General features: G+C 34.8%; 3 protein-coding genes across 6 annotated transcripts; 2 read left to right on the top strand and 1 right to left on the bottom strand.

The window, feature by feature from the left end:
* Nucleotides 1–1,290: 1,290 nt before the first annotated feature.
* On the top strand, nucleotides 1,291–2,556 carry LOC140883360 (uncharacterized). The gene is made up of 3 exons (XM_073289799.1): nucleotides 1,291–1,557; nucleotides 2,127–2,213; nucleotides 2,305–2,556. The coding sequence occupies exons 1-3, from the start codon at nucleotides 1,291–1,293 to the stop codon at nucleotides 2,554–2,556; spliced, it is 606 nt and encodes a 201-aa protein (XP_073145900.1).
* Nucleotides 2,366–7,261, bottom strand: LOC140879708 (dynamin-like protein ARC5). 3 transcript variants are annotated; one of them, XM_073283561.1, is made up of 9 exons: nucleotides 7,133–7,261; nucleotides 6,932–7,053; nucleotides 6,147–6,223; nucleotides 5,844–6,065; nucleotides 5,040–5,173; nucleotides 4,867–4,959; nucleotides 4,523–4,586; nucleotides 3,790–3,872; nucleotides 2,368–2,685 (listed from the first exon to the last, which is right to left on the bottom strand). In XM_073283561.1, the coding sequence occupies exons 3-8, from the start codon at nucleotides 6,147–6,149 to the stop codon at nucleotides 3,795–3,797; spliced, it is 594 nt and encodes a 197-aa protein (XP_073139662.1). In that variant the 5' UTR covers nucleotides 6,150–6,223; nucleotides 6,932–7,053; nucleotides 7,133–7,261; the 3' UTR covers nucleotides 2,368–2,685; nucleotides 3,790–3,794. The 3 variants fall into 3 exon arrangements, with proteins under 3 accessions (XP_073139660.1, XP_073139662.1, XP_073139661.1); XM_073283559.1 differs by lacking the exon at nucleotides 6,147–6,223 and having other exon boundaries at nucleotides 2,366–2,685; XM_073283560.1 differs by lacking the exons at nucleotides 6,932–7,053; nucleotides 7,133–7,261 and having other exon boundaries at nucleotides 2,369–2,685; nucleotides 6,147–6,284.
* A 1,387-nt stretch (nucleotides 7,262–8,648) lies between these two features.
* On the top strand, nucleotides 8,649–14,961 carry LOC140882158 (cell division control protein 48 homolog C-like). 2 transcript variants are annotated; one of them, XM_073287960.1, is made up of 10 exons: nucleotides 8,650–9,554; nucleotides 10,096–10,697; nucleotides 11,106–11,258; nucleotides 13,036–13,155; nucleotides 13,232–13,336; nucleotides 13,916–13,981; nucleotides 14,091–14,155; nucleotides 14,252–14,450; nucleotides 14,553–14,693; nucleotides 14,783–14,961. In XM_073287960.1, the coding sequence occupies exons 1-10, from the start codon at nucleotides 8,708–8,710 to the stop codon at nucleotides 14,873–14,875; spliced, it is 2,391 nt and encodes a 796-aa protein (XP_073144061.1). In that variant the 5' UTR covers nucleotides 8,650–8,707; the 3' UTR covers nucleotides 14,876–14,961. The 2 variants fall into 2 exon arrangements, with proteins under 2 accessions (XP_073144062.1, XP_073144061.1); XM_073287961.1 differs by lacking the exon at nucleotides 14,783–14,961 and having other exon boundaries at nucleotides 8,649–9,554; nucleotides 14,252–14,415; nucleotides 14,553–14,690.
* The last annotated feature ends 8,269 nt before the right edge of the window (nucleotides 14,962–23,230 follow it).

Below are 23,230 nucleotides of genomic sequence, written 5' to 3'. Positions count from 1 at the left end.
GATGATTTTGACTTGAATTTGAGATGATTTAATAGAATGAAGATTAATATGAATGTTTTGATGCTATGTTTCAGAGTTTAATAGGAGACTATTGACTCAAGAACCTCAACTTTAAATCGAAGAAGAAGTGATCAAAGTTGAAGTGAAGTTGATAGAAGATTGATTGATGTTTGAATGATCAGATTTTTGTAGGAGTTGTGGTACTTCCTATTCAGACGTGAAACATGACAAACTCGAGAATGACAGGTATAAGATGACATCGAGAGTCAGGGATTTCGATACTCGAGAATGATGATTCTTGAGTTATCCCGACAAATCACATACTTGTTTATTTACTCGTTATTGATTTAGAACTTGTTATTGATATGTTGATCCATCACAGGTAGTTGATCTTTATTGCTTATGATATAATTTGATATTAAGTTGATTCTAATGCCAAGGTCAGATAGACCTTATTTTCGAGTCTGATGAGACGACGATAGATGGATATCCATATCAAGATCGTATACGAATCTTGATGGCAATGATCAGAGAAGAATCAATTCCTTGGCGCGCTATATAAATGAAGTGATGATTGATATGTATTATGATTGATCGATATATGCGTTAATTACCTATTGTTGAGTCAGTTATGAATGGAGTCGATATGATTTATTAACGCTTTATATGTCGATTATACTGAGAATAATTTCTCACCGGAGTTTATCTGGCTGTTGTTTTGTTTTGTATGTGTGCATTACAACAGATGGGGCAGGAGCTTATCAAATACAACATTGATAGCTCGAGGGAGAGATTTGGCATGTGTGGCTCGGGTTGTAGCGAAAACGATGAGTAGATCCTTGATTATTATGTTGTTAGTAGAGTTTGAAGTACTCTTGATATCTTATGTTTCCTTGTTATTATTTTGATGTAATTTTAATTAGTTGCTATATGAATCATAGGAATGGAAACATGATGGGAACTCTTGTATTGATCAATGCATAGTTTAGTCTTGATGATCATGAATTGATAGGGGTTGAAAGGATCAAGTTTTGGCTGTAAAAATTCAGAATACTTTCTGCCCGAAGTGCGCCCCCGCCGCTATTTTTGACCGCCCGCACGCAGCATGAATTTTTGGGTACTGTTTTGGATATTGAGGGGTGTGCCCGAGCGGGTGTTTTTGACCGCTCGAGCGCACCCCCTTCCGTTTAAAAAAAAAAAATTATTGGTTAATCTTGATCCTTTGTTGGTTAATCATGTTTATTGATTAATTGCCCATGTTTTGTTTAGTAACCCGAGGCCTCACAGAAAATGAATCCTGATGGCTCTGTCGCTAGATTGAAAGCTCGTCTTGTTGCTAAGGGATATGCTCAGACATATGGAGTGGACTATTTTGATACTTTTTCTCCTGTGGCTAAGCTTACTTCTGTCATATTGTTTATTTCCATGGCAGCCACTCATCACTGGCCTTTGCATCAGCTGGATATTAAGAATGCTTTTCTTCATGGAGACCTTCGGGAAGAAGTTTATATGGAGCAACCACCCGGTTTAGTTGCTCAAGGGGAGTATGGGACGAAAGTATGTCGCCTTCATAAATCCTTGTACGGCTTGAAACAAAGTCCTCGTGCATGGTTTGGCAAGTTTAGTCAAGTTGTTGAGACTTTTGGTACGCATAAGAGTAAGTCCGATCACTCGGTTTTCTACAAACACTCTGATGGTGACATCATTCTATTAGTTGTGTATGTAGATGATATTGTCATTACAGGTAGTGACTCTGCAGGCATTTTATCTCTAAAATCCTTTCTTCACACTCAGTTTCATACCAAAGACCTAGGAATGTTATGTTATTTCTTAGGTGTTGAAGTGACCAGGCAGCACCCCAATGATTCCTGGTATGCAGCTCACTAAAGATGGTGATTTATTTTAAAATCCTGAACGATATATAAGACTAGTCGGAAAACTAAATTATCTCACGGTGACTAGACCAAATATTGCCTACTCAGTCAGTATGGTAAGTCAGTATATGACATCTCCAACCATTGATCACTGGAAGGCTGTGGAACAAATTTTATGCTACTTAAAAGGAGCACCTGGGCGTGGAATTTTGTATGCTAATTATGGTCACACTAGAATTGAGTGTTTCCCAGATGATGATTGGGCAGGATCTAAAGAAGATCGAAGATCAACTTCTGGATATTGTGTTTTTGTTGATGGAAACTTGGTCTCGTGGAAAAGTAAGAAACAAAATGTGGTCTCACGATCCAGTGCTAAATCTGAGTACAAGGCTATGGCCAAGTCTGTTTGTGAAATCATGTGGATATTCAGCTTCTCAAGGAAGTAGGTTTCGAGGTTTCTATGCCAGCCAAGCTATGGTGTGATAACCAAGCTGCACTTCACATCGCATCCAATCCAGTTTTTCATGAGAGAACTACGCATATTGAGATTGATTGTCACTTTGTTTGTGAGAAAATCCAGCAAGACTTGATTTCTACAGGTTATATGAAAACAGGAGAACAATTGGGGGATATCTTCACAAAGGCACTCAATGAAGTTAGAGTTGATTATCTTTGTAACTAGTTGGGCATGATTAACATCTATGCTTTCTTCACGTGTAATAGGAGGACATTTGATTCCCCCAACAACAAAACGAAACTCGGCCATTGCACGATGATATTGAGCACCTCCATAAAGACACATTCCTGCATTCTGCGTAGAACCAACATAAATAGAAGTCATGTGAGAACACAAAAGAACATCACTTGATCCCATGGCAGCATTTCGTAAATAACTTCATAATCTAATTAATGTTATTGGAAGCAAAAATATATAAAATCCCAACCACAAAAATATCAGGCAGCAAGATTATTACAACACTTCTGACTAAAAGAGGAATAACCAAAAAAGTATAAAATTAGAGTCTTAGAAATACAAAAAATTAAACTACTTAAAATTTAAAAACTCTTTCAATCCTAACGGAGAAGTCATGTGAGAACACAAAAGAACATCACTTGATCCCATGGCAGCATTTCGTAAATAACTTCATAATCTAATTAATGTTATTGGAAGCAAAAATATATAAAATCCCAACCACAAAAATATCAGGCAGCAAGATTATTACAACACTTCTGACTAAAAGAGGAATAACCAAAAAAGTATAAAATTAGAGTCTTAGAAATACAAAAAATTAAACTACTTAAAATTTAAAAACTCTTTCAATCCTAACGGAGAAGTCATGTGAGAACACAAAAGAACATCACTTGATCCCATGGCAGCATTTCGTAAATAACTTCATAATCTAATTAATGTTATTGGAAGCAAAAATATATAAAATCCCAACCACAAAAATATCAGGCAGCAAGATTATTACAACACTTCTGACTAAAAGAGGAATAACCAAAAAAGTATAAAATTAGAGTCTTAGAAATACAAAAAATTAAACTACTTAAAATTTAAAGACTCTTTCAATCCTAACGGAGAGGATACAATATCTAACAAGTAAAACCTTTTTTTAAGTGTTGACTAAACTTGGAAAAATCAGCATAATTAAATTACACACTCATCAAATGTGATTATGTGAGCATAGTGTCTCAAAAAACATACACCCAATGGCATGCATAAGAAAGCATGCTCTTATCAACAATTTCCATGAGAGCAGATCAATGTGGAAAACCAAAACGCAAAATAATTAGAAAAACTGGCGTGAAAAGAAAGTAATGGTGATAAATGCATTCTGCATTGCTCTTAACACACAAAACATGAAGGTGCATGGAGGAAAAAGATACATATTTGCTAAAATACACAGCTACTTACATGTATTAACTTCTGAGGCAACTGAAGGCCATCAGAGCCAATAAATGATCCTCCATTGACCCTCTCATCTTGTAGAGTTTCACCTGAAAATGAACAAAGTTGAGCTACCAATATATTAGAAGAAATCTAATACATAAATATAATCAACACAATGAATCAAACATGATATAGAGAGGCGAACAGACGTGAACACAACACTGAAAATGAATACGGGCACAACAAAATAGGAACTATACATGATAAGACTGAAATTGTGAATGATAGGATTTGTTCTCTTTGCAGAAGTATTGAGTGGTCACAAAGAGCTTACCAACCGTTCATTTCAGCAGAAGTGATAACTGAGCAATAAAAATATAATCAGGTATGGCAGCTTGAAAGGCAAAGATGAATTTTTCATACTGGTTAGTTGGAAACAAACAATCAACCATCTCGAGATATGAGTAAATTATGACACGAAATAAAATGTAAAAGATCAGTCAGATTATTTATAAAAGCTATCAAAGTTAATGCAAAAAGAGGTGTGGTGGCAAAATATGCCAGGTGAATATTATATACAACAGCAAATTAAATAATCAACATGTCAAAGGCTCAAAGCTAAGAGTCAAGGCCAATGTTAATTTTTCAGAAACTAGTAAGTCCTGTCTTATTTTACTTGTTTATCTTTCATGTTCTACGAGGGACAGTGTCTTAAAAATTCATAATAGTTAAAAGTTAAATATCAAGTTTACTTCACCTTGGTCAAGAAAAGATCGTGGAAAGCTCTTCCTTTCTCTTTGCGCTTCACTTCATCCAAAGTGCTGAGGAAAGGCCAACAACACAGTAACTCAATTCAAATATCACAATTCACTTCAATTTAATGTGCCAAAGAAACCAAACAAGCAAATAGACCATCAACAGGACCACAAATTTCAACCAAGACTTCAGAGAAAATTTGAAAGTGACGAAAATAGAATATGCCCACTTATACTATTTTGCAACATAGGTTGAATATAATCACCAAGAAAGCACCCTTCTGATGATGTTCACCGCTAAAATATTTCAATTTTTTATATCCTATGTTCTGAAGAAATGTCGAACCTTAGTTCATGATTTATGTCATTTAGCTTCTTTGTTGTGCTCCGATACTCCTTTTCAAGAAGTGGAATGATCAGTGGTATGCTGTCCATATACCTTGAAAGAAAATAAGATCACAGAACTGTAAGTTACAGCGTTAATGGCCACTCATATGCAGCAATATGCACATTGTATACCTTTTCTGCGGCAACTCCTCCAAGAATAACCGAAGGCTGCTAACACCGATTCTGCTTCTTTCAAGTTTTGAAAGTGCCCTACCTAACTTTTCCTCCGAAGCTATGATATCTTCTATCTCCCTCAATGATATAGTCTATCAAAATTAAAGGAGAAGATTAATTTTCAATTAGTATTGGCAATAAAGCAATACATCATTAAAACATCTAAGACAGTGCACTCCGCAATGCTGAAGGTTGTAGGTGGCTACATCTACGATGTTAAACACGCCTATTCCTAAAACACTATTGATGACTTTGATAAGAACGATGATGGTCTGACAAAAGCTCTAGATAACATAGGTTTTTAACCAAGTGGAAATCATAACAGTCCTGAAGAATACTCATAAATCCTGTAGATTCTTGAAGAAATTTTTTTTTGGTATTGAAACACTGAATATAACATTTTAGACCAGTCATTATTATCATGAACTTGGGATAGAAAATGCGGCCCTCCAGATAAGACCAATGTCAATTTCTGTAACCTGTTACCTGGAATGAACTCGCTTGAAGTTTTTGCAAATTGTAATCCCCTCACCCTAACCGGATAAACAAAGTGCAAATTTACAAGGTATTAGCCATCTATCGCCTAAATTATCTTCTGAGAGCAAATCTTACATAAATAAAAATGTTAGGCAAAGCAGTAAAATTTAAAAGTTACAAAGAAATAAAAAAAATAGAAAATAGTATCGCAGAAAAAACGTACCATATGACAGGCTCACACTGTCCTATTGGACATAATGTGGGTCAAGAAGAATATAATCTAACCTGTTTGAACTCATCATTTGACCTGTATACTGATTCATGCCCAGATCCAACTCTCCCAGAAGGAACAGATGTGAAAAAGGGTGAATCCCCTAACATGAAGCCATCAAGCGTACATGCAGGTGGTGAAAGAAAAACTTCCACGTCTGAAGAGGCAGCAAACTGAGGGATTTTTATATCAAGCTTTGTTGACACAACTACAGTCCTTGAAAGTTCAGGATCAATCTACAAAAGAGTGTAAAAGATGGAATCGATCATCTACAAAACATATCAACGTTGAAAGTTTTGAATAGTAAATGGCATCACCATCCCCAGATTTTTTGAGTCCTTGTTTTGGCTCAAAGTACTTCATGATCAGAAATGAAGTTTGTGGATCTGACAATCTGGTTGTAGTAGATGTAAGTCACTTGGTCTTTTGATAATGCAATAGCTTCCTAGGTCAGCTAAGATTCCGGCAACAGAAAAAATTCTATATTTTCTCATGACCACACTGACAAGAATACTTTCACGATCCTCATAATAAATCGGGTCTGCAGAGGATTCTAAACATATTTATTAGTGAAATAAAAAGTGAGCATACAAGCTGATGGGGCTTGTAAATTAAGTAACTGCATAATTCATTAAGTCCTTAGCGATCTATTGGCTGTCAGACAATCTCAAACTCTGAAAGAAGTTGACAGCTAGCAAATGTTTCTCCTTACGGTTTGTTTACACTTCAGGTAGCTACTTTTGGCAATAATTGTATGGTTAATGCAGGCAAATGAATTAATAATGTAGTCAAGCAAATACAACATTACCTGATACTTCTATGACTCTTTCTGCACAAATTTACTTTTAGAATCGTAAATGTACTTGAGCAAGTCAACTTATCTTATACAGTTCATGAAAGTTGTTACTTATCATGAACTAAGAAACCAATGCCTATAAACATTTTTCTGACCATGGCTAAATAAACTAAGACAGATGCATGCAATGTAAATTGTAAGACACATTTCTTTTGCACTTGGAAACATAGTGAACAAACTAAGAGCATTTCTTTATTTTCTGGGGTTATTAAAGTAAGGTAACCTACACAGCTGACATGAACATACTTGCATCAATACCCTATGTGTGTGTCATTACTCCAATCACTACAATCTTCAAGGCATAATATGATAAATTCCTTTTGCTGCATCTTATGTCGCACCAAGGACTCCACGGCACGACCTTGAATCTGCCATAAAAGGTTCTTAGAATCAGACAATGAAAATATGTGATATTGAAGCGAAATTAAGTTGAAATTAGAACCTTACCTGCAATCCCCGATTTTTTCGAGTTGGGGCTGGAACAACAAGTCCAGGAGTGTCAATAATGGTAAGGTTCGGAGAATACTTGAACCCAGGTCATTTTTATCCTTCCATAAGTTAATATTTGGATATTCTCGTTTTGTAATTTGTACAGATAGTTCATTTATTCAATGATCTATTTTTTATTTTCTTTCTTTTGCGTAGAACATTCTAGATCTAGAATGTTTTGTTTTACAAATCCTGACATTTTTTATTCTCTAAGAATATCTCTAACATCTTTGTAGGTTCCACAATATTGGTTTTTGTTGTACTCAAAGTTTTCATTTTTGGTTCCACTACCGCTACCTCCTACATTCATTCGTAGAGTTAATTGTGGTCTAAAATCACCTTCTGATTCTGAAATATCCATGTCTTTATATTGTTCTGATTCCTGATGAGAATGATACAGTTCCTCTGTATTTATTCTTATTTGTTCATAATCAGATCTGTTTCACTAAACATCTCCATACTTAATTTTTCCATAAATAAGATGATTTTTATATCATGATTCAATTTTGAATGGTTCTTCCTCTATTTTTCCTTTTCATTTATTATTCATTTTTCGATAATCAATTACCATTCTTTTTTTATCAGTATCTTTTTTGCTGACATAAAAGGGTGGTGAAGAGTGTGGACTCTTGCTTGAATTGATTATCTTAAGTTTGAGTAATTCTTGAACCTCTTTTTCGAATATTTTTACATCATCCATGTTGCATCTTCTTGGTGCTTCACGGATTGTGATGTTAGGGTCTTTAAGTTTAATTGAAACCATAAATTGTTTTCTTTTCTTAATTTTGTCCTGAGGGTTTACAGAACAAATATCATGAAATTTCTTCATGATTTCTTTTTCAAGGTTAAACGTTAATATTTTCTCTTTTTTTAATTCTATCGGGTTTTTATTTTGTTTATGAAAATTCTTTGTAAATCCTTCATTTCCTATACGAAATGTCGTTCGTATTTTAGGAATATAAATCATTGATGATCATTTGTTTAAAGTTATGTGATCTTCAAATTACGTGAAAGGAAAATATTGTATTAAAAAATTATTTTCTATTATAATATCCATTACTGATATATAATTGATATTATAAATTTTGTTTCTTCGATTTTTATTCTTAATTTTTCTGCTACTGTATTTAACATAATAACTGATACATCTCATATTCGAACTTTTAAACTTTTATCATATGCCCTATTTTTTTCGATAATGATTTGAGAGTATGTGCCTACTTGCTAGACACATATTTACGTCTGTATCAACATAAGTATGCATATGATATGATTTATGTTCCTTTATTTTAATTTATATTTTTATATAAATTTTATTTGGATTAATTTTGTTTTTAGTTTCCATTTTATTCTCTCACGTTACTTTTTTTTCTTTTTTCTTTTTCTTTTTTTTTTAATATTAAACTTCCGAAGTGCTTTGGAGGTTATGGACCGAATTTGTAAAGTCAAAATTGAGTTTTAAAGAAATGAGTGTTAGTTTTTGAAATTTGGTTTTGAAAAGGTCTATTGGCCTAATTATCCCGATCCCTAAACATGGGAAGAGCGCGAGGCGGCCGAGTGGGGGGGCGATGGATGTCGATGTTGGGCGGAATCCTACGCCGACGCATAGAATCTGTGGATGATTATGCCAACGTCGACCAACTGGTAGACCACCTCCGCTCCACCTATCCGCAGTACTCGCGTCTCCCACTGCTGCTTTTCACCAAACGCGTCCATCAAATTCTTCACAGTTCAGGCAAAGCAAACGATGAGGTCTCTGATGATTCTATTGGCCATAGACATAGGGAAGCGATTCCTAGAAAGAAACGAAAGGAGTTCGATGAGAACGAGGTGAAATTGGGGAAGAAGAAGAAGAAGAAGAAGAAGAATGGTGTCGCGTTGAACCACTGCAATAACTCTGATGCATCGTCCTCAGGCACTGCAGGTTCCTTGGAGGACTGTGTTACAACATCGGGGGGTGATGGAATCGATTTGATGAAGTCGATGCTTAGGGAAAATTACTGTGATATGGTGAAGAAATCGAGTGTTGTGGAGGGGAATAGGGAGGTCGTGGTAAATCAAAAGAGTGAAGATGGTTCAGAATTTGGGGAAGGAAATGAAGGTGATGGGCGTGGGGCATTGAATAATTATGACTATAATGGGACAAAGTTTAAGGATTTAGGGGGGATGAGTCAACTTATCTGTCAATTGATAGAGGAATTGGTGGTGCCTTTTTGTCGTCCAGAGGTGACGCAGCACCTCGGCTTGGAACCCATCAGGGGAATTTTGCTGCACGGTCCACCAGGATGCGGGAAAACCAAGCTGGCTCATGCCATTGCCAATGAGGCTGGAGTCCAGTTTTACAAGATTTCTGCCACTGAATTGGTGTCTGGAGTTTCCGGTATGCTGGTTATATGCATGAGCACTTCCGAAAGTAATGTGTGATACATATGTGTTGCTAACCGTTTATCATGTTCTATTTCAGCTGGGATTAACAAATTCTCAACATTTCATTTTTATTGCTAACTTGGAAGGCTTACAATCATTATCCGTGTTAAGTGAAAGCTTCATGTTTTTAGGCATGCTTCAGCTGCCTCATGTTTGTGATTTCGCAATTTCTTATGTGCGTCTCAAAAAATATAGCTTAGTGTTGTGTCTGAAACTGCCTACTTGGCACAACCAATTTGTGACATTCTCCTGAATCCTGATTAATGTATAACATGTCTCAAGGAATGTTGATAACCATACTGTGCATTTCATTTTTAGGATTTTTAATTTTTAGTTAACTTCATTCCTGAATCTCTTGTTTGCCACCTTGTGGTTTCTTGTCTTTCTCTGTCACAGGTGATGTTTGATTTATAGGCACAATGAATATTGGTGCTTGATAGATTGTAAAGCTTCCTCATCTTCTTTCTTTTTTACTTTCTTTTTAAACTTTATAGGTGCGTCAGAGGAAAATATCCGAGAACTGTTCACAAAAGCATACAGGACAGCACCTTCTATTATATTCATTGATGAAATTGACGTGATTGCTTCAAAAAAGAAAAATTTGGAGAGAGAAACGGACCGACGCATTGTTACACAGTTGATGAACTGTATGGATGAATCGTACAGAATGGTGAAACCTGTCAATGGAAAAGAAGATTCAAAGAGTTCTAATAGCATACCTGGCCATGTCCTTGTAATTGGGGCAACAAATAGACCGGATGCTATTGACCCTGCCTTGAGGAGGCCTGGGCGATTTGATTACGAATTTGGTTTACGAGTTCCGGATGAAAATGCACGAGTTGAGATACTGAGATCACTCACCCGCAATATTAAATTTGAAGGTGCCTTGGATCTTGAGGAAGTAGCTAGATCCACTCCTGGATTTGTTGGAGCAGATTTGGCCTTTCTGGTCAAGGTGGCTTGTATCGGTGCAGTGAAGCGACTTTTACGTCCTAAAAAAGATGTTATTTCAGGAGAATATTGTGAAGATTTGTGGAGACAGCCGTGGCCCCGTGAAGAAGTCGAGAAACTTAGGGTTACGATTGCTGATTTTAAGGTAATCATGATTTTGTACCCATCCATTCGTTGGTAAATAATGAGCAAATTGTGGTACTTAATTAAGTTTCTTTTTTACATAAAATAATAAATAATTGTTTTGAACTCTTAACCTGCTTGCGTTCCTACCCACTTCCTTTCTGTAGTACAAAAGGAGATCAAAAATATAATTGGGTAGTAATATGTGCTGTAATAGGTGATGATTTGCAATTTTGATTTCGTGATTTGTTTCTTGCTTTCAGGTTTTCTTCGCGTCGGTGATTCACTGTAGTCACTTGCTGCATCTTTTATTTTCCTATCTTGTGTTACTTCCCGCTCAGAACAGTTTCTCTCACTTTGTTGTCTTTTCCTGCCCTTTCATCTGTTTTCATTATGATGCTCTATAATCTTTCTATTTGACTCTTTGCAGGAAGCTGCTATAATTGTCCAACCTTCCACTAAAAGAGAAGGATTTTCTACTTTACCAGATGTTAAGTGGAATGAAGTTGGAGGACTTCATTTGCTCAAACGAGAGTTGGACCGCCTTATAGTTAAGGGAATAAAGCATCCTGAAGTTTTCAAGGTGATTAATTTCATTTCAAACATACTTGAAAGATGCGAGCTTAGGCGCATGCGTCTTGCAAGGCGCAAGGCTTGCTTGAGGCGAGAAGCTCGGTTCTGTTAAAACTGTTGGTCGAATAAATTTGTTTCCATGTTAGCCTAACCCAAACCCAATAAGAATTAAACCCATAGGCCATAACCATCTAATTATTAGAAAACCTGGCATGTATTTATCGGCAGACTTTTATTCCTTCAAAACTCTTAAGCGCAGAGCAGTATCTTTCTCCTAATTTTAATCTGCACAACATTAAATATTCTTCTCTTGAAATTTGATTTACAATGCTTCTATATTACTCCTTTGATTATTCACTGCTTTCTTTCGTTTATTTTTCCATTTATCTTCTTTCTTTTATTTTAATGGCACTTAAATATATTAGCTGTCATTTTATTTCTCTTTTTTTTTGCTCGATTTAATTCCAGCCACTTATTAAATTCCTAGACCTCTACAACTTTTCATCTAATTTGTTCTTTAGGAAGAAAGAGGGAATAATGCCTTTTTTAAAAAAAAAAACTATAGGTTGCAATTGGATGTAAGGATTTCAAATCCATGGATTTCGATTATGATTATGTTGTCATCAATAAACATAGATCAAATCTTAAGTGTACACCTTACTCATTTCAAATGACAACGTTATTGGGCGAACTTGAAATCCATCCTAATTATAATGATTTACTATATAAAAATAAAATGATTGAATTTAAAGTTTATGGTCTTATCTAAACAACAAAATTATATTTAACCAAATTTGAAATCCATGGATTTCAAATTTGTTATTAGTAAATGGATTTATTGTTTGCATTATTGGATGGATTTCAAATTTGTTATTAGTAAATGAATTTGTTGTTTGCATTATTGTTTAAAATCCTTTGAAATATAATTCTATGTGTATAAATTTTTTGTAAAATTCACTTTAATTATGTGAATTCTAACAATTTATGCTGAGTGCGCCTTAGGCTCCAGGACACATGTATGCCTTAAATAACTGTGACTATAAATATGATTGAGATGATCTAAATGGATGATTTGATTGAATGCATGTTCAGCTGTTATAGGTTTATGGAGTAGTTGCAATTGCAACCTTGATTCTTTTAGACTTATTTTATTTATTGACAATCAATATTAACAAATAAGCTTCATTGAGTTTAAGATGGAATAATCTGCATATTCCATCTTGACAAGTATGGCACTCCTTGATTCTTTTAGACTTATTTTATTGACAATCGATATTAACAAATAAGCTTCGTTGAGATTAATAGAAATCTTCCTACCAAGGAGTTTGATTCTTAAAATAGGTTTATGGAGAAGTTGCAACCTCCAGTAAAAAGTGATTCTCCACCTTCCACTTGAAGAAATCAGTTTGTTTTTAAACCTCAAATTTTGCGTCTCCTTCGTCTCTGGTTAATTAAAATCCAGAAGCTTGTCCCGTGCTGGTTCTGATTCATCAAAAGATATTCTGGTATTTGGTAAATAAATGGAAACTTTTGCGGACACACTAACAATATTTTTGTCTAATATTTGGTATTTTATCAAACCCTATTTTGTGCAAACACTCCTATAAGGAATTTTTTGGTATTTTATTATAAAACTTGTATTAGAATAACTTATTACCAAACTCTTTACCTTAAAAAATTTTCAGCTGTTCACTTATATTTCCAAACACCACCCAAAATTTCCCCCACTTGCTCACAATCTATAAATTTAGTAACTTTTTTGCAAACACTTCTTTATTGTTTCCCAGAATTTTGGGATGGATGATGTACAGTCGGGTATTTTGCTTTATGGCCCTCCGGGCTGTGGAAAGACATTGATCGCAAAGGCTGTTGCACGTGAAGCTGGAGCAAACTTCATTCATATTAAGGTTCCTTGAGTTTATTCCCCGTAGCTATGAGCACAATATTTGCTGGTTTCTTAAAGTAATCTTTTGTTGTATCAAGGGCCCTGAACTGCTGAATAAATATGTTGGTGAAAGTGAATTGGCATTGCGAACAAAATTCAATCGGGCAAGAACATGTTCTCCATGCATAATTTTCTTCGATGAGGTACTATTCACTCCCATTTGTGTCCGTTTGTAATAACCCAGATTGTTATCAAATTGGTGAATGGATTTTATATGGTGTTTCAAGTCAAAGCAGCCCTAATTTCAAATTATCTGCATCCGCGGGGTTGATTTGTCTAGTTCTCGTATACTTGTGCACATCAAACATGCATAGTTGAGCTGCTTGTAGTCGAAGTTTGATTGAATGATCTGGGAAGTTACTTTCTAATTTTTTTCTTAGGGAATATAAAATACTAAAATGCCTTCAAGTATCTGTGCAGGTTTAACAATGTCCGAGTGTGGATTTGCCATATTATGCTGTGTTTCTGTTGTATGTTTCTCAGTAGTTGCATTCAAATATTGGAAAATCGATCCATGATGCATTAAAGATAGTCCGAATTTACAGAATTCTACCCGCAAGAATTTAGTTCCTTTGCTTCCTAACTCCTTTCTGCAACCACAGGAGCCAATTTGTGGTTACTTTGACTGATTTTTCATTTTTGTTGGTCTGTTCCTCTTTAAGTATGTAGGTCAGTTTGATGGATTTTATGTTTTCTGAACTCCTTAGTTCCTTTTTTACCAGGTGGATGCATTGACAAGAAATCGTGGCAGAGAAGGGGGAGCTAATGTTGAGGCACTTGTGAATCAGGTCAGTAAAAAACATTTGTCCAGTCGGTTCCCCTCCCGAGTATATAATATCTCCGTCTGCACGTTTAAACCTTGTTATGGGCGAAAACAAATTGTTTCTATCATTTCAGCTACTACTAGAGCTTGATGGAGGTGAACATAGACGGGGTGTCTATGTCATCGGTGCCACAAATAGGTAGAGATTATCGTTCCGGCTCATTATTATGGATGAGTAGTTTCTCGTAAGTCCTTCGTCTTGACATCTTTTATCTTTCGACATGTACGTTGACAGGCCTGAAGCCATCGATCCATGTTTACTTAGACCAGGAAGATTTGGGAATCTTTTGTATGTTCCTCTCCCTAGTCCAGAAGAACGAGGAATGATCCTGAAAGCTCTTGCTAGGAAGATGAAGATGATAGATGCTTCTGTCGACCTAATGGCGATTGGAAAATCATGTAAAAATTTTAGTGGAGCTGATTTATATGAACTGGTATGTGTTTTTTGACACTTCCTTCATACATCATTAAGTTTGTTGAATAGCTTGTATTTTGTCTTTTTGTTGGAAATTGCTCCTCTCTTTTGGCGACAACAGATGTGTGAAGCTAATAGGATAGCAATGGATGACATATGGGCCTCATGGGACGAAAATTCAGTTGATTGTTCGCTTTATACAGTAAAAAATGAACATTTCAAAGGAGCATGGGAGAAAATCTCTCCCTCAGTTTCAGAGGAGGTGCCCGCCTTTTACACGCATCATATACATAATATACGTTATTTTGTTCATTTTCATGTTCATCGTATATATGCCTTTTTGTTGTGCAGCAAATACGGCATTACGAGAGAGTGACGAAAAGCATCAAATCTGGACGGCGTATAGTTAATGCTTCAAATACTTTTATCGAGTCTTTTTCTTGAACTGTTGCAAAACCTACTACTGCATTTTCTTTGACTTGTTATTTATACTTGGAAGTTTTCCGCATTCAGATATGTTTATTTTTATATATTTTGTTTCTTCCAAACAATTTCACAGTTCAATTCTTAATTACCAAGTAATGAACAATTTTAATTGTTCCTTCTACAAAAGAACATTTACCTCCCCATTATGGGATTACACATCTGTGTCTGCCACACATAAAATTAGAAGTAAAACTTCTTATCAAATCTTTTATGACTGCACAGATGATAGTTACAAATAATTACTGGATAATTTTGCACGAGTCTAATGATTTTAAATCAAACATGAACACCCAAGTGTTTACTTTCACTTATCTCATCAAAGTCTATCCACCAAAAAGATCAAATATATTTTCAAGATTAACAAACTGACATCAAATTATACTTTAACATAACTGTTACAACGATATCTAAACTGAGTAAATATTTCACCTCCCTCTGAAGTTCAAAAAACTTTTAGAGTAACATTGAAAATATACTTCAACATCTTGATCACAGTTAACGTCTCCTAATTAAGCCATCTCGGTGTCCTGATGTAAATTTATCTTTACTTGACAATCCAAATTTCAATTCTTACAGAGAACCTTATTTAAGTAAATCGATCACTTAGAATTCTCATTCATTAATCAAGATCCTGATTAATAACTACATCCCTGATAGAATCAGTCAATACTGGTCAATCCTCTTTGTTTTCCTTCAGTATCACGTGCGAAAACTATCCGTTCAGAATAAACGTTTGTCAAGAAATCCTTTCCAAAACTATTATATCCACAAAATCAAAATCTGTAGCTCTAATAAAGTCAGTCGATAATTCATTACATCCCTTGACACTAACCCATAAAGAGATATACAAACTTTTTATTAATATTATATATTGATTGTATTTCTTCTTTATTAACTATTTTAGTAATTCAACCAATTTTTTCCGACATATGAATCTTATAAAAAAATGAAGATTAAAATAATATTTTAATTAATTATATGGAAAGAGAAATTCAACATATGACAAAGAAATTATATTGATATATTTTAGTATTAAACCTAAGAATAAAATTATTTCAATAAATCATATGAAATAAAATATATACTAAATTATAAACGCGAGAACTGACGTCATTTTTATATTTAGTCGACAAAAAAAGAACCACAAAATTGATATTATTTAATGCCTAGACTACATTTTGATTTTGTGATAATTACATTAATTCAAAATCACATTTCCGTGTTAAAACTTCAAATTGAAAAAATCTTGACTCGAAAACAAGGAGATTTTCTTTTGTTTTGTTTTGTTTCAAAATAAAAATAATAATTATATATATATATATATATATATATATATATATATCTCCTGCAACACATCGGATATTGGCATACGGATAGCTATCCGAATGATAGCATCTAAGTTTCTCCATGCATGCATCGAACAAAATGATCTTCCTTTACACATTTATTACATTTTTTACTATGTACTGTTGGGAAAGATAGCCAAATTTAATTGAATTTTATGTAGCGGAAGCTTTTGATTCTTTTCCCCTTCAGTGATATTATCGGATCAAAATGTTTCCATGATATCAATATCAATCAAGATAAAATAAGCACGAAGAAAACGACACAAGGATTTTTACGTGGAAAACCCAAATTAGGAAAAAATCACGGGACCGAAGTCCACCAAAAAAATCTCCACTATATCAATAATGTGTACAACACATTCCTACAATATTAGGAGATAACAACGACGCTCCCTAGAACAACTTAGGGGATACCAAGAACTTCAAGAAAAACTATTCTTGGATGACACACTCGATCTCACTTTACAAGTGAAACTCACACAAATCTAATCACGTAGATAATTCTTTCTGATGTGAAAGATCGGACATCGCCGCAACCACAGAGCATACTAAAATTTATCTAAATGACTAGACTACAAAAACACTCTCTATTGCTTGTGTTTTTGGGATTTCTCTTGGGATGGATTTGGTGCAAAGGTTTGTGATCTATTTATAGGCAAAATTTGGGGGGTTAGGTAATGTGTGAAACCATGGCAATGTGAATGCCTTAACTTTGTAGCCACCATTGTTGAGTTGACTCCAACAAAATTGTTTGAATTCCAACAATTCTCCCCCTCAAACATATTTGTAGATTCAATCAGACCCGCTGCACTTCTACAGCTTTCCAACTTTTCTTTTGGCAATGACTTTGTGAACATATCGGAACCATTTTCATAAGTATGTATCTTCTCAAGATGTAACAACTTGTCGTTTAACGCATCTCGGATCCAATGATACCTCACATCAATATGCTTCGACCTTGAGTGAAAACTGGAGTTTTTACTCAGATGAATTGCGCTCTGACTGTCACAGTAGAGAAACTTGTCTTGCCTTAGGCCTAACTCATGTGGAAAATTCTTCAACCATAGAAGTTCTTTGCATGCTTCGGTCGTGGCTATGTATTCGGCTTTTGTTGTGGATAATGCCACACACTTTTGAAGTTTTGATTGTCATGATACTGCTCCCCCTGCAAATGTCATCAAGTATCCGGATGTGGACTTTCTAGAATCAACATCACCAGCCATAACTGCATCAGTGTAGCCTTCTAACACAGGTAGGTTAGTTCCAAATTTCAAACAAAATCTAGAAGTACCTCTCAGATATCGGAATATCCATTTCACTGCTGACCAGTGATTTTGCCAGGATTTGAGAGAAATCGACTTACCATGCCAACTGCGTGAGCGAGGTCAGGTCTCGTACACACCATTGCATACATCAGACTGCCGACTGCTGAAGCATAAGGAACATTTTCCATTTCTTTCTTTTCTTCATCACTTGTAGGACATTGTACTGAACTTAGTTTGAAATGCCCTGCAAGTGGAGTGCACGGTCTTTGCCTTATCCATTTTGAATCTTTCAAGAACTTTCTCAATGTATTGTTCTTGAGATAGCCACAACTTTTTATTTGTCCTGTCCCTGGAGATCTTCATTCCAAGAATCTGTTTCGCTGATCCTAAGTCTTTCATTGCAAAAGACTTGTCAAGCTCCCCCTTAAGCTTGTCTATCTTGGTTGAATCATGACCAATGATCAACATATCATCAACATACAGCAACAGTATGATGATATCATTGTCATCATATTTCTTAAGAAATACACAGTGATCTGAACGGGTTCTTCTGTACCCGTGACTCATCATGAATGAGTCGAACTTTTTGTACCACTGCCTTGGAGCTTGCTTCAATCCATACAAGCTTTTGTTCAACCGACAGACCATGTTTTTTTTGCCTTTAAATTTGAATCCTTCTTGCTGATCCATATATATTTCTTCATCTAGATCACCATGAAGAAATGCGGTCTTGACATAAAGTTGTTCTATCTCCAAATCCAGACTATCAGCAAGTCCAAGAACAACTCTGATAGAAGACATCTTCACCACTGGTGAGAAAATTTCATCAAAATCAACACCTTTATTTTGGTTGAAACCTTTTACGACCAGCCTTGCTTTGTACCTCAGTCGTGATCCATTTTCTTCAGTCTTCAACCTGTAAACCCATTTATTTTTAAGTGCTCTCTTACCTTTTGGTAGATTTACCAATCCATAGGTATGATTTTCATGAAGCGACTGCATCTCATCTTTCATCGCTTCGATCCACTTATCTTTTTGGGAATTTGATACAGCTTCTTTAAAACTTTCTGGTTCTCCGTCATCAGTGAGCATCACATATTCATGTGGATTGTATCTTGTAGAAGGTATTCTTTGTCTGGTTGACATTCTAATCTCTGTCTCGGAAGGTGAATCTGAAGAGTTGTCTTGAGAATCATCTGGTTCAACTAACTCTTCATGATCTCTCCGCATATCTCCCCCATGATCACGAACTATGGGTGAACGAACTGGATCAAGATTGACTGGGATTTCTGAATTAGATTGTTGTGATTCTTTATTGTGTTCAAAATCACAACCAATGTCATCTTCAAGAAATACGACATCTCGGCTTCTAACAATCTTTTGATTTACTGGATCCCATAGTCGATATCCGAACTCTTCATGGTCATAACCCAAAAATATGCACTTTTTGGATTTATCATCAAGCTTGAATCTTTCATCTTTTGGAATATGAACAAAGGCTCTACATCCAAACACTCTTAAGTGTTTGTAGGAGACGTCTTTCCCAAACCAAACTCTGTTAGGAACATCACCATCTAACGGAGCTGATGGAGAAAGGTTGATCAAATCAATCGCAGTTCTCATAGCTTCACCCCAAAAAGAATTGAGCAATTTGGACTGAGATAACATGCACTTTATCCTCTCACAAATTATTCTGTTCATTCTTTCAGCCACACCATTGTGCTGAGGTGTTTTTGGAACACTTTTCTCAAGCCGGATTCCATGAGTTGAGCAATATTGCTCAAATGGACCCTTGTATTCGCCACCATTGTCTGCGCGAACACATTTCAACTTCATTCCAGTTTCTCTTTCAACTTTTGCATGAAAATTCTTAAAGATCTCAAGAACATGATCTTTAGATTTTAACGCAAAGCACCAGGCCTTTCGGGAGAAATCATCGATAAAGGTCACGAAATATAGAGCACCGCCGAGAGTTCTATCTTTCATATAGCACAAGTTTGTGTGCTCTAAATCCAAGCTTTGAGTTTTTCTAGATGGAGAAAAACTTTGAAATGCAACTCTATGTTGTTTTCCAGCTAAACAATCAACACAGGTATCCAAGTGCATACCAGATACTTCAGGTATGAGTTTCTTTCTAGCCAAAATTTCCATTCCCTTTTGGCTTATATGTCTAAGTCTCCTGTGCCATAATTCAATGGTGGAATTCTTTGTAGATACATTAACCTCTTCACTGGATACCTTGGCATGCATCAGATAAAGATAGTTCTGCTTCACACCTTTAGCGATAATGAGAGAACCTTTGATGAGCTTCCATTTTCCTTTTCCAAAGTGACTGACACAACCTTCATCATCAAGCTTTCCAGCAGAAATGATATTAAGTCGAATATCTGGAACATGGCGAATTTCTTTGAGAGTGATACGAGATCCTGTATCTGTCTCCAAGACAATGCTCCCCATACCAATGACTTCTGTCATACCTTGATTGGTCATTCTAACTTTTCCAAAGTTTCCACTTGAGTAGGACGCAAACATATCTCTGTGTGGAGTGATATGATATGAAGCTCCAGAATCAATAATCCAATCTGTTTGTTGGTATGATACATTTAAACATGCTTCATCGTCAAGAATGATAATATCTCCATCAGATGTAACTGCAGCTGTGTCTTTCTCTTCTGACTTTGTATCATTCCTTTGATCTCTCTTATTTTTCCTGCATTCTCTTTCGTAATGGTTTGGACCTCCACAATAATGACACTTGAATTTTTTTTCTGGTCTTAGACTTCCCCCTGGATTTGTCTCTTCCTTTCTGAGGACCTCTGGTGTAACTTCGTCCTCGATTATCAGTCGTTTCTGTAACCAATGTCTTGGTTTCAGAGTTATATTCGCTCTTTTCTTCTAGACTCTTCAGTAAGAAGACAATATTTGACTGTTTGTAATGTCATTTTTTCATCAAGAGCGGAATTACTGAGCGATACCACAAGAGTATCCCAACTGTCTGGCAAAGAGCTCAGTAGTAACAAGGCTGTAACTTCATCATCTAGGGCAATCTTCATGGTGGTAGATTTGTTGATTAAACCCTGATAAGTATTTAGGTGCTCCGTCATATTTGCACCTTCTTTGTATCTGAGTCGTGCAATACTTATGATAATTGAGGCTTTGTTCAAGACATTCTTTCTCTCAAACATAGCTTCAATTTTTTCTCCACAAAGCATCGGCTTTATCTTCGTTTGCAAAGTGATGGAAGATACTATGTTCGATAAAACGTCGTATGTAACCGACATTTTTTCGATGTAGTATAATCCAATCTTCATTTGATTGATTTTTTGGCTTAGCTTCATCACCACTCAATGGCAAGTACAAATCTTTGCAATATAGCAGATCCAGCATGCTTGCCTTCCATATGGAATATTTTGACCCGTTCAGTTTGAACATCCCTCCAAGGGGCTCCTCCATTGGACGTGGCTTTGATACCACTTATTGGGAAAGATAGCCAAATTTAATTGACTTTTATGTAGCGAAAGCTTTTGATTCTTTTCCCCTTCAGTGATACTATCGGATCAAAATGTTTCTATGATATCAATATCAATCAAGATAATAAGCACGAAGAAAACAAAACAAGGATTTTTACGTGGAAAACCCAAATTAGGAAAAAACCACGGGACCGAAGTCCACCAAAAAAATCTCCACTATATCAATAATGGGTACACCACATTTCTACAATATTAGGAGATAACAACGACGCTCCCTAGAACAACTTAGGGGATACCAAGAACTTCAAGAACAACTATTCTTGGATGACACACTCGATCTCACTTTACAAGTGGAACTCACACAAATCTAATCACGTAGAAAATTATTTCTGATGTGGAAGATCGGACATCGCCGCAACCACAGAGCATACTAAAATTTATCTAAATGACTAGACTACAAAAAACACTTTTTATTGGCAAAATTTGGGGGGTTAGGTCATGTGTGAAATCATGGTAATGTGAATGCCTTAACTTTGTAGCCACCCATTGTTGAGTTGACTCCAACAAAATTGTTTGAATTCCAACATGTACTAATATTTCATTAAGCTTCCTGGATTTTACCATATGTCAAATGATTAAAATTTAATATGGTATACGAACTATTGGTTAAATGTTGAATTGGTACACGATTTTTTTTTAATGGCTTAATTGGTACATCTTCGCCGGATTCCGGTAAATTTTCGGTGACATTTATGTAAAATGTCCAATTTGCCCTTTATTATAAAAAAAATGCACATTTTGTTTTTAATTTCAATTATATATATTTGTATATTATATTTTACAAGTAAAAATTGATTTTATTAAACTTTTATTTGTACATAATATTTATTATATTAAATAGATTAAATAAATTATATATTTAAACGAGAAGTATTAGATAAATTATATTAAAACATAAAATATCTAAATAATTGTATATAAATAAATCGATATCATATAAAATAAATAAATATTTTTTTATCTAAAATTATGATTTTGTATACATAATTTCTCGATAATATTTTGAAAAAAAATATTAAATAAAAAGTGATTGTGATAAAATATTTTTTAATAGTTTAACTATATAAAAAATTATTGAATATATTATTTTAATAAAAATATTACGTAAGTTCTACTAAAATTAATTTAAAATTTAAAATTATATTTATAAGAAAAACTCATCAAAACACCAATTAAACTCTGTCATATCGTGTCACATGTTTTTTAATCAACAAATAAAAATTTAAAAGTTTATTTAAACACAATAATTTTATAAGAGAACATGACTAATAAAAAATTGAAAGTCGTTCTCGATTTTTCGGACGGACAAAAGTGATGAAGTTGCTTTTTTAAACTAAAATAATATTATTGTTTTAATTAATTTTTATTATCAAAAGTCTATTATACCCTTTAATTCATCATAATTTGGTCAAAATCAGGTGGGCATGTATCAATTAAGTCATTAACAAAATTTCGTATACCAATTTAACATTTAACCAATAATTCATATACCAAATTAATTTTTACACTATGTCAAATAATTTTTTCCCATTACGCTCGTGCGCTCGCTCGTCCTTTCAGCTCCTAAATCTCTTCCCCCCACTACCGCACGTTTCGGCCTTTTGGCCGAGAAGAAGACACGCCATACCCTTGAGTTACCATAAAACCATGCATATATATTTATCGCCCAATTACTTTTTTTTATAATTAATATGATCGGCTCCATTGTCAAACATTTTTTTAATTTTTTTTAATATTAACAGCTAGGCTTGATCTCGTGAATGAAACTCTTCTTACAAATCATACATTTGGAAAAATTTTGTATGTACCTCTCCCTTCACTCGGGGAATGATCGAATGTTGATCATGAAAGTTATCGTGGAAAAGAAAAAGATCGATGCTAATGTCCAATATATGCATCTTTGAAAAGATGCCAAATACAATAATATTTTTAGTGCAACTGATTTAGATGGTGTTTGGGAGAGCTTTTAAGCTCTTCGAAACTGTTTGGTAATTTTTTAAAAAAGCAGCTTATAAGCTGTCAAAATAAGCTGTTTGACAGCTTATAAGCTGTTTTTAAAAAAGTAAGGGGGAGGTATTTTTTTTCAAAAAGATTTTATTTTAATATTATATTTCTCTAAAATATCCTTAAATATTTTAATAAATCTCCACAATATCATCCACCCATTAAATA

This window comes from Henckelia pumila, chromosome 2 (assembly GCF_033568475.1).
Source record: "Henckelia pumila isolate YLH828 chromosome 2, ASM3356847v2, whole genome shotgun sequence".
In the NCBI taxonomy this organism is placed as follows: Eukaryota; Viridiplantae; Streptophyta; class Magnoliopsida; order Lamiales; family Gesneriaceae; genus Henckelia; species Henckelia pumila.
This window is presented reverse-complemented; position numbering and strand designations above follow the sequence as displayed.

Coding starts and splice junctions, on each gene's coding strand:
- LOC140883360 (XM_073289799.1), top strand. CDS start 1,291: ATGAATCCTGATGGCTCTGTCGCTAGATTGAAAGCTCGTCTTGTTGCT. Junction 1,558..2,126: donor AAGGGGAGTATGGGACGAAA/GTATGTCGCCTT, acceptor AGTGTTTCCCAG/ATGATGATTGGGCAGGATCT. Junction 2,214..2,304: donor AAACTTGGTCTCGTGGAAAA/GTAAGAAACAAA, acceptor GTGGATATTCAG/CTTCTCAAGGAAGTAGGTTT.
- LOC140879708 (XM_073283559.1), bottom strand. Junction 5,174..5,843: donor CAAATGATGAGTTCAAACAG/GTTAGATTATAT, acceptor TAATTTTGATAG/ACTATATCATTGAGGGAGAT. Junction 3,873..4,522: donor ACGATCTTTTCTTGACCAAG/GTGAAGTAAACT, acceptor GTTCATTTTCAG/GTGAAACTCTACAAGATGAG.
- LOC140882158 (XM_073287960.1), top strand. CDS start 8,708: ATGGGAAGAGCGCGAGGCGGCCGAGTGGGGGGGCGATGGATGTCGATG. Junction 13,156..13,231: donor CAAACTTCATTCATATTAAG/GTTCCTTGAGTT, acceptor TGTTGTATCAAG/GGCCCTGAACTGCTGAATAA. Junction 13,337..13,915: donor GCATAATTTTCTTCGATGAG/GTACTATTCACT, acceptor CTTTTTTACCAG/GTGGATGCATTGACAAGAAA.